The sequence below is a fragment of the Aphelocoma coerulescens genome (genome assembly GCF_041296385.1).
Source record: "Aphelocoma coerulescens isolate FSJ_1873_10779 chromosome Z unlocalized genomic scaffold, UR_Acoe_1.0 ChrZ, whole genome shotgun sequence".
Taxonomy (NCBI): domain Eukaryota; kingdom Metazoa; phylum Chordata; class Aves; order Passeriformes; family Corvidae; genus Aphelocoma; species Aphelocoma coerulescens.
In genome coordinates, this window is record NW_027184085.1 from 43929814 (window position 1) to 43951170 (window position 21357).

General features: G+C 42.5%; 1 protein-coding gene across 6 annotated transcripts in view; it reads left to right on the plus strand.

Moving 5' to 3' along the window:
• The window catches only part of PSD3 (pleckstrin and Sec7 domain containing 3), a 130743-nt gene that overhangs the window by 91355 nt on the left and 18031 nt on the right, over positions 1-21357 (plus strand). For all 6 annotated transcript variants that reach the window (XM_069002530.1, XM_069002531.1, XM_069002529.1 and 3 more), the window contains 5 exons: positions 2563-2606; positions 10448-10641; positions 13084-13154; positions 18849-19006; positions 19854-19998. In XM_069002530.1, coding sequence (XP_068858631.1) covers positions 2563-2606; positions 10448-10641; positions 13084-13154; positions 18849-19006; positions 19854-19998 — 612 coding nt within the window. The remainder of the gene's footprint in view (positions 1-2562; positions 2607-10447; positions 10642-13083; positions 13155-18848; positions 19007-19853; positions 19999-21357) is intronic.

The following is a 21357-nucleotide window of genomic DNA, read 5'->3' on the forward strand; positions in this document are numbered from 1 at the left end:
CCAGCTGTCTTGATACTCACCCAGGCTTAAGTCAGCCTTCAGACTGACTTACCCTTTCCTTTGCAGGCTTGTTTCAACAACAGAACTGTTACCTTTGGTGTCAAACCTACTGGCACCTTTCCTATGAATTGAAAGAGAAACGGTGTTAGTGGGCAGCAGTCCAGGATGGTGATCTTCAAGCACAAAAGTTGCTTAACATTCATTTTCTGTTTTGCACTTAGAAACTGAACGTGTTTATGTTTAGGTGTATGACTGGGAAAGCATTCAGGTGTCTGTGAGGCTCAGGGACTTTGGATAGCTATTCTGGCAAATTTTCACAGGTAAGCCCATATGGTGAAATTTTCACATCCCCATTAAAATCATTGACAAAAATGTCTCGCTGAGAGTCAGGAGTTAAACTGAACTTTGAATTTCAAGGCCATAGTCTTTTGCAAACTGTAGGTAAAATTCAGGTTCATGACCACCTGAGGAGCTAGAATGTACCTAAGTCTGTGAGAACCAGTGAGATGCATCCCAGAGTCCTGAGGGAATTGGCTGATGTAGTTATCAGGCCGCTCTCCATGGTATTTGTAAATTCATGGTAGTCATGAATTCACCATTCTATTGGTGAAGTCTCAGGAGACTGGAAGAGAGCAAACATTGTACCCATCTTTTAAAAGGGTAGAAAGGAGAACCCTGGCAACCTCACCTCTGTGCCTAGGAATATCATGCAACAGAGTCTTCTAGAAGCTGTGCTGAGGAATGTGGAGAACAGGGAGGTGATTGATCCAAGACAGCCAGCATGGCTTCACCAAGGGCAAGTCCTGCCTGATCACCCAGTGGCCTTGAATGATGGAGTGACCACATTCCATGGACTGTGGATACAATATTGCTGCTAGCAAGAAATTTTCTTGCTTCTTTCTAAGCCTGTGAGATACTTCTCTCTCTCATGAAGATATTTGCAGAGTTCTGTAAACTATGAACACCTGCAATCTTGTAGAACTATGTTTATGGTACAGTAGAAAAATATTTTGATAATAGATGTTTTAGGATTCTAGCCAATCAACCCAGAGGCTAGCTGATCCTTTGTCCAATTAGACTATGAAAAAAAAAGTCTATAAAAGAGTTTGTAAAATAATTAAATAAATCAATCTTGCTGCATAATTCCTGCCTGCTGGATCTTCTCATCCCTATGGCTGTGGAATACAGTAATAGTGGACAAGGGAAGGGTTTACACATGTCATTTATCTGGATTTCTGTAAAGCCTTTGACAGAGTTCCCCACAACATGCCTGTCTCTAAATTGCAGAGATGAATTTTGTGTGTGGACCATTGGATGGATAAGAAAGTGGTTGGATGATAACATCCAGAGAGTAGTGGTCAATGGCTCAGTGTCCTGAGGGACATCAGTGACAAGCGGTGTCCCTCAGGGGTTCATATGGGGATCAGTGTTATTTAATGTCTTCATTAATGACATGGATGAAGGGATCTAATGCACCCTCAGCAAATATGCAGATGGCACCCAGCAGAAGGATGAGATGGCATCCAGAGGGATCTGCACAAGATAAAAAGCAGGAATCTTGAGAGGTTTAACAAGACCAAGTTCAAGGTGCTGCACCTGTGTCAGAGCAACCTTTGGTATCAGCACAGGCTGGGGATGAACAGATCAAGAGCAGCCCTGGGGAGAAGGCCTTGGGGGTGCTGGTGGGTGAGAGGCTGGACATGACCCAGCCATGGGCACTCACAGCCCAGAGAGCCAAACGTGCCCTGGGCTGCATCCAAAGCAGCGTGGGCAGCAGGGGAGGGAGGGGATTCTGCCCCTCTGCTCTGCTCTGGTGAGACCCCACCTGGAACACTGCATCCAGCTCTGGGGTCCCAGCACAGGAAGGACAGGGACCTGTTGGAGTGGGTACAGAGGAGGAACACCAAGATGATATGGGGATGGACCACATTTCCTGTGAAGGCAGGCTGAGAGAATTTGAATTGTTCAGCCTGAAAAAGAGAAGACTTTGGGGTGACCAGGTTGCAGCCTTCCAGTCCCTGAAGGCAGCCTACAAGTAGTTTTTATAAGTTCATGTAATGAAAGGACAGGGGGCAATGGCTTCAAACTACAAGAGAATAGGTTTAGACTATATGTTAGGAAGAAATTCTTTGCTGTGAGTGTGGTGAGGCACTGGGACAAATTGCCCAGAGAAGTTGTAGATGCCCATCCCTGGTAGTGTTTAAGGCCAGGTTGGATGGGGCTCTGAGCAACCTGGCCTAGTGAAAGGTGTTTCTGCCCATGGCAGGAGTGTGGGAACTAGATGGTCTTTAAAGTCCTTTCCATGATTCTATTCTTAAAAAGGCACAATCCACAAACCCCAAAAACTTGCTTGAGGAAATGACTGTAATCTCAAAACATGCATTCAGTATTTTTTCCTTAGGTGAAATTTCTGCTGAAGATTCTCACATTAGTATTAGCAAATGTGGTACTTTCTTGAGACAGCTTGCTTGCTGATCTTAATTGGGTATCTTTCCTCAACATAATAGTGTATGTGGAGGAGGCGTCAGACAATAATTCCATCTCATTTCTCTCCCTTTGCAGGCCCTCTACAATTCAATCAAGAACGAGAAGCTGGAATGGGCAGTGTAAGTATACTTCTACTGTGTAGAAATTAGGAGTTTAAAAATAGTACCTTTGTAGTAATCTGTTTATACCTCCTATGTCACCATCTGTGTGAGCTCCAAAGCCTGTAGAAGATAGCCGGTGTACATAATGAGTTTGCTTTTTTGCTAATGAATGACCTGGCAATACAGACTCATCTGTTTCTCCAGCAAGGGGAGTTGTTATTGATACGAGCCAACTGCATTTGTAAGGAAAGAGGACATTTCATTTAGTTGGAAACTTCAGCCTGAAAAGAGAGAAATTAAATCCTCTGTTGTTCTATGACTGTATAAATAAAACAGAAGTTGACTTTTCCCTTTATCTTTCTGTTCATTGTGTCAGAACTGCTGAATAGAAACACACATCTTGGATTGAGTTTCCTGCTGTTGGTTTATTGTCTTGGTTTGTCTCCTGATTAACTATGGATAACAACAACAGCCTAATGTGAAACATGATAAATTGGACAAAGTCTGATATCCCCCCCCTTCCAATCCCTAGTTGCTTTTGACAGGCTAACCCTTGTTAACTATGGAAATGCTGCAGACAAGAAAAAGCTTCAATTTCTGATTGTGTTAAACTGACATTTCTCTGCGCTTAGGTTTCATGTAGTCTAGTTATGTCAGGAAAGGGTAGAATTGTCTCCTTTTGATTCTGCCACTTGCAGAACAGTAGATTTTGGTATAAAATAGAAAAAATGATGTCTTTTATGTATTTTGACTACAAAAAGGTGTTTCCCTGCATGTATTTACATATCTGAAACCTCACCTTCTTGGGAACAGCTTGTCTGGAATGCATGCTCGTGCACCTCTTGTGCTAGAAGTCCTAGCAACTGCCACAGGTCTTGCAGGCCCAGTGGCTTCTGATGTTCATTGTTTTAAGATCACGATCTGCAAACAAATTTCTTGTCAGTGTGTGCAGCCTCACGAGGGCTGCTGGTTCCAAGTGGAATTGCTGTCCCAGTTCAGAAATGTGTTAGGTGATGTCAGAGTAGTAAAGAAGGTGTGCTGTTAAGGGGAGTCAGCAAGAAGTGCCATCTCTGATGAGCATTAAAAGTGTGGTGGGAGACATTTTCGCAGACTCTGTCTTGGACCTGGAACACACTGTGTGAATCTTATGTGTCACACCAAAGCTGTTTGCCAGACACTGTCACAGGTACTTTAGAACCAGCAGAATCCATTATGTGACTTTCTCGATGTCAGAATTTTCCTCCAGCTCTTGCCAAGACACCATATCGTATCTAATACACTTGGGTAGCCTCCAGGTGGCACCTGGCTCATGACTGGCTCTGCTCCCATGAACCTCAGTCAAGGTGATTTATGACATAGCTTGCTCCTGTATAGGTGGTAACTGCTTTTGCATTTACACAGTCTAGTCCATGTCCTTTGTTTGGGGGAAAAGTCCAAGCAGGCTAGAAGAGGGATAATTCAAACTCTTTTGTAGATAAAACTTCGGGTGGGTATATAAAGCTGCCTCCTTACAGGAGAATGCTCAAAGGTGGCAGTTGTCTCTTCCAATATGAGACTGACATGTAGCTACAACTGATGTTACAATTTCTTTCCATGGTGAGAAACAAAGCTCATTCTGGGCATAGTCAGTACCTTTAGAGCTGAGAGTACTGGCTGGAAGAGGGAGTGTGAAGATGTTTCTGTTCATTTTTATAGAGATGTGTGGTTGGTGTAAAGAAATAATCCCAAGAAGCCCTGGGGCTGGCTGAGCTTGAGGGAGGAGGCTCTTGCTGTACTGCTGTGATGTGCAGAGAAAGCTGAATGGGAAGGAGACATGGTCAGTTTTGTTCTGATGGGACCAAGGAAGATCCCCTCTCCCTTCTAAAGATTATTCCTTTGCTTCCCTGATGTACTTGGCAGGGTAAGAAGTGGGACTTAAGGCAAAGGTGAAGATAGGACTGCAAATCCCAGTATAAGCTCTCCTGCAACGCTGGCATGTTGAAGGAATGCCTTTCCTCCAGCCAGGAATCCTTTGAGGATCTAAGATGCTCATGAGCTAAGCAAAGGTTTAAGAGCTGCTTTGGAAGTACATTATTTAGTGAATTAATTGCTCTCAGTAAGACCATAGGCAGGAGAGGGTAATGGTGAAACATAAGCTAGGGAAAGACTGCTATCCAATCTTTATCTTACTAGTTGTGAGCTAGGTGTGTTATCATCTTAAACAGTTTGCAGTACATTTCCAGTAGAACTATAGTCTGATCCAAAGCCCACACAAAGAAAAGGCTACCATTGACTTCAATTTTGTAATCACAAGAAGTGACACCTTAATCAGCAGATGTTCTCCAGAGACTTTCAGTAGGAGTATTCATTTATCCTTTTTGAATGGGAAAGCATGAGTACAGCCCTGAAGAGAGAATTGCAGTACAGCTCTTCTTCTGCAGTAGTGCCTGTTTCAAGTTCACCACAAAGTTAAAAGTGAATCACATACCATAATCTGTAAAATAAAGAGATCTAACATGGAATTTACCCTGAACTGGTAGCTGTGGGATCCTGAAAGCACACTTCTACTCCATGCTGCACACCCCAAAGGTGTGAATTATTCTTCACATCTGTTGTGGATGTGCTTAAATCTGAAACAAGGGAAAATTTTGAGATCAACCTTTAAAAAAGTTTTCTAGCAATAAGCCTTCTAAACCAGGACACAAGTTTGCCTGGATAAACTAGAGAAGTGCTTTCATTGGCGGTTTTTGTGAACTGGTTATTCTATCTGGAATGGGTTAGGAAGAGTAGATCCAGCCATAGAGGCAAAGAGATAGATTGGCTGGCCTGCTAACATCCCTTCAGTTCCATTGTCTATAATACTGTATCTCAAGTTTTTTAGCTGTTTGTCATTCTTTGGCTATCACACTGACCACTGTCAGCTTTAAGCTGAAAAAGAAAAATCCCTTTGATTACAAAGGTGCCAGAGCTAAATATGTTTTGTTTGCATGACGTCTGCATGGAAATGTGGTGGTGGCCATTATTGTTTTCCATTGTTTGTAATACTATGTCTGTTTCCTGCTGAAGGTAATAGGAATAAAAAAAAAAATCATCATCTTAAAATAGGTGATCTAGAATTAATATATGAACTCCCAAAGCACTGCTTAGAAAATGGCTAAAGCCAAATGGCTGCATTTGAGCCAGTTGTGTCCCAAAAGCCTCCTTTCAGCAGGACAGTGTAGTTTTCAGGAGAATCACTTGGATTTTAACTAGTCAATGATAGACTTTTCTTTCCAGAGAAGTTTACATGGACATGATACATTCTTTTTTTGTTTTTCTGGGCTACACTGAAAAATTATCTGCTTTCAGCCAAAAGAAAACAGGTCATTGAGACAGTGATGGTGGGAAAGAGATGCTGCCAAATCAAACTGTGATGCTGAGATCAGGGTAGTTATAAAGACATCTGTGCTGAAGTTCACCTTTTTCTAGGTCAAAGTGAGAAATCTCTCCCTATTGTAATTAACTTTTTGTTTCCCGAGTTCTAGGATGTTTCCTGTTTGCAACTTCTGGATTGGTTTTAGAGTGGGTTCAGGTGGTATTCAACCTGGTTCTCTATTCTTCCCTCTTCCCACTGGGAAAGATGCCAAAACTTCTCTCAAGTCAATTTCCTAATACAGATGCTGTCAGGTCCACAGATGCATGTTAGAAACCTGATTTTTTTTTTCAATTGCAATATTTAAATGGATGAACCCAACCTTCTGCTATGTCAGATAAGTTTGCTATTTGAACAAATGTAGAGATGAAGCAGACTTTTAAAAATGGAAGGTCTTGACCACATCATTCCAGATTAGTGATTTCAGAATTTTCCAAGGCAGAGCCTCAAATCAGACCCTAGAGTGTACAGAAATAATTTTGTTACTGAGAGAATCGGATGATGCTTTTCTCTCAGAAGACAAAAATGGGACTTGTTGTATAGGGTGTTTTTGGGAGAGGCAAAAAATGCTTTTCTTCACCAAAGTGGCAACATGGGGATTTTTATGGTTTTTACATCTATGTGTCTAAGAATATGAAGCAAGCTCTTTCTAGTTGTCAGTGACCATGTACTTGGGAAGGAAAACGTTGTTTCGATGCTGTGGCTGTAAGTAATAGCACAAGCAGATCCTGGCTTTGGTGTGCTGGTTCTCATGGTTAGCCAGAGGGCTGATTACTGCTATCTCTGCAGGTCCTTTTCCAAAGAGACAGGCTTAGGGAAGTGGAATTGAACCTCCTTGTTTTGGAAAGCCTTGCAAACATCATGTGCCATAACCGGAGTCTTGGAAAAACTCTGCAGATGGTAACCTTTTCCTGTCACCAGGACCCTCCAGAGCAGAGACACTGTAACTCCTATTTCCTTTGGATGGAAGGGTGGGACATAAAAGATGTTTTGCAGCTATCAATGCTTTTCAGTCATCATGGAGGGGTCACCAGAGGAATTGGTTCCAGACTCAGAGCCAGGAATGATCTTCCTCTACTGATCAGGGACAGAAAATCTCTTAAGACTTCTGCAAGCCTAACTGAACCCTCATGATGGTGTTTTGACTACTGAAAGGCGTTTTGGAACCATTGTGGATTTTTTCCCCCAAAGGCCCAAGGATTTTGCTACTTCCTATATCAAATGGGAAGGAGAGGTAGCAGTCCTGCCCTTTAAAAGGACATGAGCTGTGCCTCTGTGACACTACATCCATGACTGAACATACCTGCACAGGGAACCTCACCCACTGACTCTTACCCCACATCACTGGAGGCCTTTGCACTGGTGATGTTACAGCACATGGATGATCTGTGACAGCCATCTGAGGATGTGGAAGTAGTCACATTCCACACTGTTTAGGGTTTCAAACAAAGATCAGTTTTCAGGTTTATGTACCCAAAGGCCCACTGAATTTTATGCAGTTCTTTCTTGCAAAAGTACCCTAAAGGCTTGTTAGAAGTAAGCTCAGATTGTTAAATTCGTGATAAACAGTATTCGGGACCTATCTATTTGGCCAGCTTTGGAAGATACCTCATGAAAGGCCAATACCTGAACTTTTTTGCTACTTTGACATTCCTCCAAATCATCTTGCTTTCTTCTTGTGTTTGACCACTGAAGCAACATGGACTGTTTGAGTTAATGAGTCCCAGATCTCTTGGTTTTCATCCACTTCTTGTTTGTAATGAGTCCTTCTTGCCTCTCTGACTCCCTTCATTGCCTCTTGTGGAGTGACTCGTTCATCTTGCCCTCGTGCATATTGTCAGAGCACTCAGCTCTCAGAAATGCCTGAAACTTCTGCATCTCAAAGATGTCCCGTTTTTGTGATAGAACAAAAGACCAGTTAAAGGTTTGTTCAGTGCTACCAGCAGTCATGACAACAGATGCTATTTTGTCCTTGTCCACCATGTCATTTGAGGAATTCCTGTTTTAATCGCTGCCCTAGAGGTGCTGAGTTTAAGAGCACGGCCCCTAGCACTTAGAGGTGTCCAGGATTCCCCAGGACTGCTTATCACACCACTCTGGCTGCTTGGTTAAGGGCACTGGTATGTTCCCTATCAACTGATCAACAGGACAGTTGATCAGTATACAATAGCTCACTCCCATAGCTCCAAAGGAGATAGTTTATTCCAAAAAAATGTTAAGCCTTTTACTGGAGTTGGTCTCTGCTGACAAGGAGAAACCTGCAGTGTCCTTGGCTGAAATCCCAGAATTCAGAAGGCACTTCTGTGTGACAAATCAGCCTGAGTGCTTATGCCCTTTGAGAGATGTTAGTCTGGATTAAGTGCCTCAGACTCATGTTGAGACAATTTGCTTCTGGAATGGACATACATCTAAGAAACACATAACTCGCAATGGTTCAGGCTTACCAGCAACTAGTGAGTGTAGTAGATGCATGAATGGCAGGGACAAACAAATTTGTCAGAAATACCTGCACTTTTTCAGTTGGGAGAGAGCTTGAACCAAAGCATACTTGAAGAAGTCCCTACTGCTTTGACTAATAAAAAATTTTTGTAGAACTTTCTGTGCTGGAGTGGGAAAGCACACATCAATAGACTGAAAGATGCAAAGAACTGCTCTTCCTTGCAGGAATCAGGTCTTCAAGTAAAAGTTTCGCTCCTCTTAATTAGGAGATCTTTCAAGACAACATTATGAAGATATGATGCACCTCTTTCACTATATCTCTATAATTAATACGAGGTGATGAAAGTCAAATGCTTGGGAACATTGCCTGGTACTACAGAGTTCACTAATACAGCCCCTACATTTCTGATTTGGTTTTCTTGTTGTCAAACCAGTCTCTTATCCTTTTACCTTCTTAGATTAAGTTATTCCCCAGAAGACCATTTCATAGAATCATAGAACCATTTTGTTTGGAATCATCTAGTTTGGAAAAGACCTCCAAGATCATCAAATGAACCTTTGACTGCACATCACCTTGTCGACTAGACCATAGCACTAAGTGCCACATCCATTTGTTTCTTGAACACCTACAGGAATGGTAACTCCACCGTCTCTTTGGGAAGTTTGTTCCAATGCTTGACCACCCTTCAGTGAAGAAGTTTCTCCTGATGTCCAACCTGAACCTCCCCTGGCACAGCTTGAGGCTGTGTCCTCTCATCCTGTCACTGGTTGCCTGGGAAAAAAGGGCAACCCCCACCTGGCTACAACCTCCTTTCAGGTAGTTGTAGAGACTGATAATGAGCCTCCTTTTCAGCAGAGCTGAGGATAACATAGGTTTGTTGCTCTAGCCTGCAGTTCTTGGAGGACATTTTTTTTGAATGGTCATTCCCATAAGCAGCCATGGTAGGAGTATGTCCCTAAAGGAGCTTCTGGATTGATGTATGCCTTGCTAATCCTCACATAATACATGCCTTTGAACATACACATGTGTTTGGAATGTCTGCCTGAGCTTGCTCTCTCTGCTAATCATCTGGGTCCAGTGAGATGCAGCAACTTGAGGTCCACCCACAGTGGGTTGGCAATATTAGCCATCATTATGCTTAAATGATAATTTTTTTTTTAAAAATCAGATGCTGGTCTCAGGAGGTGTTGCTACCACGACTTTCCAGTGACAGCCTTCATCTTCCCTGACACACCTTTCCTAGTCACCTGGACAGGAGTATATGTAGACTTCAAAGGATGAAGGGCTGCTCTGTAATCTGGCCTGTTCTCTGAAAAACATTGTCCTACTCTTGTGATGGACACCCTTTATTTTCTAGGTTGCCTCGTCCTTTTTAGCCTTTGCCTGTGAAAAGCAAAAAGGTATTTTTTAGTCAGACAGTGCTTGTAACTTGCATTGTTATCCCCAAGAGCTATGTTGAATACATTGTCCTAGTAAGTAACATTTTGAGCAGCATTTTCTTTCCAAAGTAAAGATAACATAATTCACCTAGTGTAGTTTTTATTTTTATTTTTAAATTATTACCTTTATGTTAATCTGCACAGGGGAAAAAAAAAAATCTGTTTCATATGCGAAGTTAAGGGGTGAGCCACAGTGATCTGTAGTATTCTAATTATTTTCATCAACATATAACCTCATGAAGGTATTAGGCATTTTTCAGGAGAACCCAGCAGGCAGATGTTTCCTGTTTTAGCACTCAAATACATGGAGTTAAAAACAGGTGAAGTTGGAAGACACAGAACACTCTTGAAGTCTTCTCTTTTGAGACAGTCATAGAAACTTGGGCTTTATTGAAAATCTATGTCCTGTACTGATGAAGCTGAAGCTTTGCTATCATATGTTATATTTTGGTATATTTCTAGGTTTCTCCCTAATTATGGCCCCCTGTAATGAGAGAGGTATGTTTTGACAAGGAGTGTTCAAAAATTGCTGAAATGTAACTTTGCTGGTCAGTCCAGCATTCATGCATGATTTTTACTGCTTTTTAAGGGATGAAGAAGAGAAAAAAAAATCTCACTCGGATGGTACAGATGAAAAGGACAATGGGAGCCAGACAAAGGCTGTCAGCCGAATTGGCAACTCAAATAACCCATTCCTGGACATCCCTCATGACCCCAATGCTGCTGTATATAAAACCGGATTTCTGGCTCGGAAAATCCATGCAGATATGGATGGAAAGAAAAGTGAGTAATATTTCAATCCTAATGTGTTATTTTCTTGTTATGTCTTCACAATGCCACTTACCAATGAGCCCATGTGCTTCTCAAGGCAAATAGTGCTGCTTCATTAGGGGAAATAGCAGCCATAACAGGCAACACAGCAACTGGATTATCACACTCTCACTGTTAGGCCAGAATTTACAATACGCAGTCCCATTTGCAGCAGCTCTAATGCATGAGTATAAGAAGTAATGTGATACAGCAAAGCAATGTGAAGTTTTTTGTGCTACAAGAAAATTAATATAGTGGTTTGCAGAATAGAAAACAATTTCAACTGAATTACAGTAGCTGTTCTGCAGTAATTTGATAATTCTCCTTTTCCTTATGTGACACCAGATTGTTCCAAATCTCCCCTCTGGGTCTGTCTTTAAAGAAGTTCTCTACCTCTGTTTGGAAGATGCTGTAACTGTTCCCTTCCCTACTTTCCCAGCCTTGGGTCACATAACCAATGAAGGGCAGCAGCTTTTGGCACCAGCCTGTTTTTTACTATGCAGTTTCACCCTGCCCCTTTCTTGTAATAATGCTGCTGCGTCTTTTACTTACTTCTGTTATCTCCTTCCTTTATTTTCCTACTTCTGTTTGTAATGCACTAATTATCAAGGGCCTCTGATGCACCTGTGTGTGTGTTTTGTTGTTTGGATACCTTCATTTGTTGTCTACAGATCTTGGAAAAAGCTGAGGTTAGTCAGAGCATCTGCTTTTTCCCCAATCATTGTTGATGATTGCCTACTCAAGGTTCTCATTGTTGGGCTTAATCTCAAAGACAAAGTCTGGCTTCATGATGGGTTTTCAGTGACAGCCAGTCTCTCCTAGCTGGGCTAAGCTCTCTGCTGTTCACATGTTTTGCTAGTCTATTTTAGAAGGTACAATTGGAGGTCAGTATTTTCAAGATGGAAGCTGACAGCTGGGCAACTGGATCCAGACAGAGGTGTCAAAATCAAGCTGACCTAATTCTTTGTGATGTCTGGGTACTCTAAATAGATTCGTCTTTATTAAACATCTTCTTATTTAGCCTTAATAAGTAATTGTATCTAGATGCCTTTATTAAATTATTCTTAATTACAAATACCAGAATTGCTCATTGTTCAGCACACTGGACACTGGCATTTTGGGGATAACTCTTTTATGAGTAATACAATTCGGGCCATGTTTTCGGAAGGTCCTGTACAATTTAAAGGTCTGCCTTACTGTCATGCAGTTCTCAAAAAAGTTGCATTCTGGCTTTCTAGGCGCAAATAAAACAAAACTTTTTTTTTTCTTTTTTAAGCTAGTTAGACCTTTTCATATTTCATTTCTTAATGGAGTTTTTGCAGGGCAAAGATTAGCTTGTGCAGGATTTCTAATGAAGTGATGTGCTAGAATGTCCATCTGTTACTTTCTCTGGAACCTAGTTCTGAGGGTTGAAGCCCTTAGGCAATTAGAGGAGAAGGGTGTAATGCCTGGAAGCTGAACTGAACAAATGCCAATTAGAAATAAGGCGTGTTATGCGAGATGAGAATGATTAACCTCTGGGACAAGGGACTTGTAACCTCTTTGTCTTCGCTTTCTGTCTTCAGATCAGAGTGGGATGCCTGAGTGTCACGCTTTAGTTGGGCATGGGTTATTAATTTCAGTATAGAGTCAGTGATATACATATACGGGTGCTGGTCAGCGGTGTATGCTTGGTGGGGAGTGAGTTCAGATGCAGGCTTCCAGTCTCTGGCACTGTGACCATACAACCTGTGCCTAATTCTCTCCCTCTGTCGTACCTGAATTTCAGACTGGATCCTTCAGCCTTCATGCTGAATTTACTTTTTTCCCCCCCCACTGCTTGTCTCTAGGAATTTATGGACTAGATATGTTGTCATATGTTGTCTCTGTTATGTTCTTCAATCTCTAACTGACTTTAGCTTTCTTGTGGGATTGGGTATTTTTCACATGATTTTGTTTGGCACCCTTCTGCTTTCTCAGTGCTAGCTTGGGTGTGCAGCACCAGTAAAGGGGAAGGATGCTTTGGAGAGACACTGCTTTCTGAGTAGTATCCCACTGGTCCTGGGCAGTGCCTGCCAGCCTGCTGTGGCATGTAAAAAGACTGTTTCTTTCTGAAAACTGCCGTGGTGCAGAGCTCAGACGTAGTTGTGTAGGGGCAGTGTCTCCCTATCTGCAAAAGCACAAAGGCTGGATCTCTGTGGCCTGCTTTCTGCATTGCTGCTGTTCAGTTCTGATCCAGTTCAGGGCTGTCATTAGGGTTGTTGTATTACTCTCTCTCACAGCAGGCATGTGCAGGCACTGTGCTAAGTTGCATTGTCCTTTGAAAAAGATAGTACGAAGGAGGTTTAACACAGGACTAATGTAGCTCTCCTGTAGCCTAGACAAAGTATAAAAATGGATCTGAGTTAAATGGGTTTTCATTTGTTTTCTTTCCAGCTCCCCGGGGAAAACGAGGCTGGAAAACCTTTTATGCTGTGCTGAAGGGAACGGTCCTGTACTTGCAGAAGGTAAGGGAAATCACTGTCTTTTGAAAACTAATTAAAGAGGGATAAAGCAGCATGCATCCTCTCCACTCTCTCAGCCCACCTCCAGGCTCCTTTCCCTCTGATGCACAGCATGACTGATCTCCCTACCCCCCACCCTGTTAACACACACATTCAGGCATGAATCCTTTCATTGACAGTCTCTCCCTTTTCACAATTTCAAGTTCAGTTCCACTGTCCCCATCTAAGTGCACCCTGTAAGTTGCAGTGTGTACCATTGCTGTCTCACACGGCTGAAAAAAATAGCCAACTTCACCAGCAAAGACAGTGTCACCTCTCTGTGTCGTGCTCACATTCCTCTAGGCTGCTTTTAACTTTGCATTTCATACATATGACTTCCCCTTCTGTAAGATTGTCCTCCTTTCCCACCTTTTCATAGTATACTTTTCTGCAGTGCCTGCAAGACCAGCTGCAAAACAGTTGAACAACAGCTTGGCCTTGGTAGGAATCTGCAGCTTCTGTTCCTTTGCAAAACTGAAGGATAAAAGAACGCTTTCCTTCCACAAAGCCGGAAAAGACTGGTTTCTAACAAAATGTGCTTCCTGACAGCAAGATGTCTAAAAAAAAAAATGTCAGATGAAACCCTTCAAGCCTTTTGTTGCAAGCTTAAATATATTATAGTACATTTTTAACTATACTGTTAGAACATAAAATGCAACCTATGAGTGAGAACTGTCAAAATCAAATAAATGGCAGCAGCTAAGTAGGTTGTTAAGGCTTTTTGCCCTCCAGTATAGTTGAAATATTCATGGAATAGATGCTGCTTGTCCAGACTGCCCTGTATTGCAGAAGTATGCTTCTTTGAAAGCTCTTTTAACATTTCCACTCTGTTTTGTAACTGTCAGGAGTGAAAGTACATACTGCTGTTTCCTCCTCCCCTGCTGTGGCTTTCTGAAGTTGTTGGTTTCATTGGAGCCAACCTGAATAGTCTCTTGAGAAGAAAGAGTGATTTGGATCAAATTGTTAACAGCATGAGGTTTACAAGGTGAATGCTCAGGGTGCAGTACCTTTTTGAGGGGGCTGAAATCCTGAAACAGACAAAACAATCTGCAGTCAGGATAGAAGATTTGGGTTGAAAGTTGCAAGTGATATGCTCAGAGCCATTGCAAGAGCCTAGAACCAAGTCTGCTGAATCCCAAGTCCTTTTGCTGGGAGGAAGTTCAAGTTTTACTAGAATGCCTTCATAGCAGGCTTGTACTTGTCCTTTTCTGACTGAAGTGGATTCATCTGCTTCAGTTTCTGAAGTAAGTCATCTTTAATGTTCACCTGAAAAGACTGCATGGTTCTCTGAGAAATACGAAGGCTTGTTTGTACTACAATAATTAATTTCTTACTTGATATTAAAGGGAAAAAACTGAGGATACTGTCTATTTTAGCACTTAAATTAAATATTTTTAGGAGTATTGCTGGCATATTAGTTTAAAAAGCTTTCTGTTTAATAAAATGTAGAGGTGCTGATGTAGCATGCAAATTTTCCACAGAATGCTGCCCTCCCCCTTCCTACCCTCCATGCTTTCAGGAGCAGGGAGTAATTTCACGTACGACTGAATCTTAGCAGAATGAAATGCATTGTTGGAGTTCTTGTTCTTACGTGTTTGTGATTTGTGTATTTTGCACTTGTCAGAGCACTTGGGTTCAGTGATTACAGGGCGGTACTCTGCAAAACCGCATTCTCCCATTTGCTGTGAAGCCACCTTACTGTAGCGCACTCACAAGCAAGTCTTTTGCTTTAGTGCTGCGAGAGGTTGACAAAAGGGTGTGATGGGAAGTAACTCATTCCAAGAGCGACAGGACAGCTGTGAGCCTTCCCAGGGTGTCTCTGGCCCCTGCTCAGCCACATGCTGCAGCTGTGAAAAAGCCTGTGATTTCTCTTCAGCTTCAGAAGATCCACCAGGGCTTTCCTTCAGCACTCAAATAAACTTTACTCTGTTAGGGATGTAGTATCATAGCAGGTGAAGGTGCTAGAGTTAAAAAGTGCATAGTTGGGCCAAGTAGTTATTGTAACTGTTGCTGAGCTGCTGTTTCCTTCTGTCATGTACTAGGGACTGAAATTATCCTAATTTCAGGAAGTACTGAAGCATTTTAGAACAGCTCGATTTCTTTACAGAAATGCATGGTTCTGGCAATAGTCTTGGTCAAAGGATTGCCTTGTCTCAGTTCACCTTCTCTCCTGATTACAGAGTGCTGTAGGGCAGGGTGCATTCAAATGCACACACATTTTTCCTCTTTCTCTCATTCTCTGTATATCTGTGGAGATGACATCTGTGATTGCACTGAGTGCTATTCAAGCAGGATAGAGCAAAATCTCACTGTACAGGTGCTGTCTACACACAAACACATGTAAAAACCTCTGCAATATTGCTTTCTGTGTTCATTTGTAGCTATTCCCTCAAGACACTGCTGTAATATAAATATTAATTGTTCCTAGCAGCTGTGATTCCCCCAGTGGGCAGTGTCATCCCAATTCTGCTGTCACTCTGCATTCCTGTTCTCCTTGTTTTGCTGTCAAAGTCCATGTATGAGAGTGTTTTGTAAATGGTGGTCACTTGAGATTTACTGAGGAGTTTTTCTGGGAATTATTGGAATTATTCCAATGCTAATTCCTGTACTGCATATTGTTTTGTTCTTAAATAAGCAATTTAAGAGAGATGGTTTCTGAATTAGTGAGCACAGAGAGCACCAGAGGGGCACAGTGGAAACTTTCACAATTATCCAACTAAACATGCCTGCACAGTATTATATAAAATAAGAAGTTTGAGATGTTTGGGATGTTGGCTGTGTCTCTGGGCATCCTCAGGCCAAGGTTAATTTCCTGCCCTCTGTTCATAGCAAGAGGAAATTGCGAAGTAGGAGCTTGACAGAATGTCTGTTCACTAGACTGACAACGGGATGTGATGTGCATACACAAGACAAGCTTATAAGGAGAGGACATAAGGCTGACCTCGCTTCCTTGCTAGAAACTGCTTCTGGGCAAGCAGTGCAGGACATGAACCTTCATGTTTTATTCGGACTCTTCTGTGAGGTTCGCAACATCTTTGCTCTTTGATTTGGCACTGTATAATCTTGCAGGCTTTGGGTATTTTTGTATAAATTTTCTCAAATTTCCTCTACCAAAAATTAAAAAAAAAAAAAAAAATAGAGAAAGGCAAGACTGATGTAAACTGTTTGGTGATGAGACTTTCTGAGAGTTTTGCAGCCGTCACATGCATCTGAGTGGAGATATCCATCCATGGTACATTGACTGATAAGAAAGGACAAATGTCATTCTCTGGTTTACCAAAAATGTATTTGGAAATGTGCTGACTCTGGGTCAGCAGGATGTGGGAAGGTCATTCTCCAGGAGTTTGAGAAAGATGAACTCAGCATGCCGTTGCATTGTGTGCAGTACTCATATCAGCGTTTAGTTGACAGACAGGTCACAGTTCCTTTCTGGCTCCATATATATTTCTTGCCACTGTCTAGGTCTAACTTTAGAGAACTGCCTTCCATTTCAGCTCAGCCTGCATGCTGACACCAGCACATCATAGCACATGCTGTCCTTGATGGCTTAGGCAAAAATGGATGTTCCTACTCCCCTAGCATTCCCTACCAGTCAAAAAGAGTTGAAGGCCTTGGAGAAGGAATTTTGGCAGCACATTCATGTCCTTACAGCTTTCTCTGAGGCTGGCAAACTACGTGGAGACATTTCCGGTATGCTGATCAGTGCCTTTGGAGAAGCTGGCAGAGCCCCAGCTGTCAAGGTAGATTGCAGCCAACTGATCTGGTGGGATTAGCAAGGATTATCATGAATGCTTTCTGTTGGAAGGAAGGGGTTCTCAGCCAGGACTGCTTCTGGGACTGCCCAAATGTGGACTTTTTCTGAAACGGGTTTAGACACCAGAGCAGGTTGTGGACATTGGATGCAACTGACAGAGGAAGCTAGGAAGCAACAAGCTAGGTGATAGCTGACACTGTCCCTAGGCGCTAATATGAGGAAAGATAGAATACCATGTTTCTGAGGCCTGAGGCTTTTGTTCACTTCCTGGCTGTGAGTTTTTCCCAGTCTTCATGGACAATGGAGCCTGTCATTTCCCCCAAAACTACCACCAAATTGATCAGCTTGTGAACCCTTAAAGGAAGGGGCTTGACCTGAGGCCTTGCCTTCTCCATCTTCAAGATGGGGTGTGCCAGACTTCCTTGAAAAAGGTTTAAAGGATGCCCTACGTGGGCATAGGCAAAATCGTTCAAGATAGACTGATGCCTCCAAATCTTCCTGAGTCTTGAATTATGAGAGAGGAAGGACATTTGGCTTCGCTCACTGTCAGCCCTTGAAAACCCCTTATGCTTCAGATCTTTAGGTTGAAGACTGCCCTTTGGTCACCTGTGCAGTAATGCTCTTTCTGCTGGGCCTGCCAGACCTGTGGTGGGTTGTGCCCTTGCCTGGCTCCAGGTGGAAGTGATGGTGTGGCAGGACTGCTGGGTAGCTGCTGGTGAATTCCCCATCCACTGAAACTCAACCTGGAGAGCCCCAGCCCAACCTGGTTGAGAACTCAGATACCTTTGGCAGCGGTGTAGATTCCTCTGGCTGCAATCCTGTTTGGTGTGCTGCCAGAGAAGTTCTGTAAACGTATTCATGCACGTTAACCAGCTCTTCTCTCGGGCGGGTGCCTCCCTGGATGTTGAAGCTAGTGCTATCCCCACACACGCTCTGCATGCTGCACTGTGTTTCCTGCTAAACCTCATCTCGTAAATTGTGTTCAAGTGCAGGATCAATAGTTATCATGCCTGCAGGGAGTTACTTCAGTGCTTTGCAGCTGTCACAGTGGGTGCATGTTCCAGGTGAGACTGATTTCTGTGATACACTAAGGGGGAGAAATGGAGTCAATTACAGACTGCTTTGGCCTGCCCTTCAGAAACAAAAGGATGCAGCCTTGCTGGCAAATCACTTTTCCTTCAAAAAGCTCCTGGCTTTTCCAAGCCATTTATAGTCATGTGGGCTCTGAATGGAACTTATGGCTACATTATGCCCTTGTCCAGCTTCTGTCACTCAGGAGATCAAAGACTGCTTCCAGGCTGATGCTTGCAACACAAGGGAAGTTTGACTCCCTGTTTTTGTCATCTGGTGTTAGGAGTGGTACTGTTATTGTGTCAGAAACCCAGACAAAGCTGTGCTTGCCATTTGTAGATCCTCATCAGAGAGATTTAAGGGAGTTTGCTGTAATTTGCTTTGTGGACACTGGTAAGGAGGCTTCTACGGTGTCTGAGGGCTTGTCTAGGAAAACATACGAAGGTAGTTGGTTGAGAAAAATTAAAATCAGGCAGCAGAGGCTGAGAACCTAAGTAGCTGAGCAGTGGAGGCGGGGAGCTGATTATGACAGATTCTTGAAATGAAGACAAATAATCCACAGCTGTTGTCATAGTCAAATACTTCCTTCTTACATCTCTTCCTGTCAAGCAGGTAGTGGAACTACTTCTCTGCCCTGGAAAGACATCAAAACAGAAAGAAAGAGAAAGGGAAACATGTTAAAGGTAGTGGAAACTGCGGGTGCACAAGTTAGGTTGCACTCAGTTCATATACTTTATTACTATTTCTGAACTGTGGAACAAGGTTTTTCCCTAGGCTAAGGAAAAAGGAGTATCAGAAATAAAATGCCATTTTCCCCCTGCTGTCTCCTGCAGGATGAATACAAGCCAGAAAAGGCTTTGTCAGAGGAAGATCTGAAGAATGCAGTTAGTGTGCACCATGCGCTGGCATCCAAGGCAACGGACTACGAGAAGAAACCCAATGTCCTCAAGCTTAAAACAGCAGATTGGAGAGTCCTGCTTTTCCAAGCCCAGTAAGTGCTCTCCTCATGCCACTCATTGAGGAAAGAAAGCAGTGCTGAAGAAGGGGTGAATTCCTGCCTGGACAAGTTAAAGCAGAGGCTTAAAATGTCCAATCTGTTTATTTGATCAGAAATAAGATTAAGTAGTGATGTGATTAGAGTGCACAAGTAGTGCATGAGAAAGAAACATCAGGTTTTAAGAGGCTTTTTAATCTAGCTGAGAGAGGCATAACAAGATGCAGCAGCTAGAAGCTGAAGCTCCAGAAAATTCAATTTGGAAACAAGGCACAAACTTACAACAGTCAGGGTGATTAATCATTGAAGCAAATGACCAAAGGCAGTCTTGGATTGTCTGTCTCCTGATGTCATCAGGTCCTAGCTGGATGTCTTTTAGAAGATATGCTGTGGTTAGAAACAAAGTTACTACTTAATACAAGAATGATTTGATTAAGTTTTTTTTTTTTGCTGTGATATCCAGACAAAACAGATGACCTGCCTTTTGCTTCTGAGCTCTTCTCTACTGAGATCCATATGAAACCTCCTAGAGATCTGTGGTATCCAGTACAACTGAGACCTTAGGACATATGTCTGAATCAGGGCATTGGTTGGCTCTGCCACCTGTGTTATTGGTATTGGATTAGGAGAAGACGTCTGCTAGGGTGAGGTGTGGCTCTAACCACAAGCCAGCCTGTGACTGAGTTACTTAGCATTAACTGCTTGCAAACATAGGCAGGAATATGGAGCAGACTCTAAGACTTGTCCAGTTTTGGTTGTTCTCACTTTTAAAATGCTGTAGAAGGGGCGGAAAGAAGTAGAAGAGTCTGAGCCAACAAGTACTTAATACGTGTTTCTTCACCAGGAGCCAAGAAGAAATGCAGACCTGGATCAACAAGATTAACTGTGTGGCTGCTGTCTTCTCTGCACCACCATTTCCAGCAGCAATTGGCTCTCAGAAGAAGTTCAGTCGCCCACTCCTGCCAGCCACCACGACAAAGCTATCTCAGGTGAGACATTTTTATATAGAGGGTAGGTGATGATGATTTCTCTTCCTGGCTGGAGACTTGGGTGGTGGTCCTTGTCACTGTTTTATAGCTGTTGCCACTAGCAGTCCTAGGAAAAGACTTGCATAGTAAATCTCTGCTCATTTCCTCATGGAAGATTGGAAGTGCGGGGAGAGAAGGAACAGACTCAAATACAGTTGGTTCATATTTTTTAAGAAAATAGTACCAGATAAAGAATTTTCTTCTTGTGCTTATGGGCCTGCAGAGGACATTTCAAATACTGATTGATGGGGTTTTTTTGAATTTGAGTGTTTACGAAAGCCACTCATTTCAGAAGAAGTAGACATACCCCTGGTCTTTGGCATACCAAGTTGATAAAAGGTGAAAGCTGATGCAGCAGACAAGCATCAATTATACTTCTCCCATTAGATTTTCCAGACTCCATTTACCAGCTATGGGGTTTCCTTTGTAATATATATTTAAAAAATGTGTCTTATATGAATGTCTTTGGTCTTTCTTGTGATCACACAAGCTTTAAGCATCCTGTGGCAGGGAGTTGCACAGCTCTACTACTTCTTGCACAAACTCACATATTTCTGCTTGTCCCAGACTGGCATTGTCAGATGCTTTTTGTACTTTGGGAGATGCAATGCCTGCCTGGAATTCCTCCTTCACTGGCAGGAGCATGATACTGATGGCACTGATCAGGTTGACAGAGTGACATCCTCCTGGTAGCTTTTAAAGTGATCTGCCTATGCTGGATTTCTTCTTAAATGCATTTGCTGGGGTTTTTTTTTACCATCTTCATAGCTTACTATTGATAGCTAACTATCCTTAGAAACCACTGTCTCAAAATCTGTGTTTCTCTAAGGGTGTGGGTTTTTTTAGGTTGCCCCTGCTTTTTCTCTCTCCATGACAGTAGCCTTTCTTCTTACAATGTGGTGACCGACTTACCGTCTTCTGTTCTGGGTTAAAGTTTAAAGCATGTTATGTAAAGAATAACAGTAACTTGTCTCATCCTTGTGGTTTTACCTTTTGCTTATGCATACCTTTTTTTAAATACAGTGTGGGGCTTCCATAATTTACCCCCAGTCAGCAAAGGAAGCTTTTTTACTCACTGTTGTTCTGTGTGATAGTTCCATTTAGCACATTGTTTCCTAGTTGCATTGTTTCCATTTAATCTGGGAAGGAAAAGGATAGATCACAGACCTGTGGTTTGTATCTTGAAGAAGGAGTGACACGAAAAGTGGAATAAGATAAGCTGTTTTAGACAGGCAGAAGAATGTTAAGTGTTCAAAGTAGATAAATTCAAAGGCAAGCAGAAACATGTCTACTTTCATCTGTCAGTGTGGAAAAGCTGCC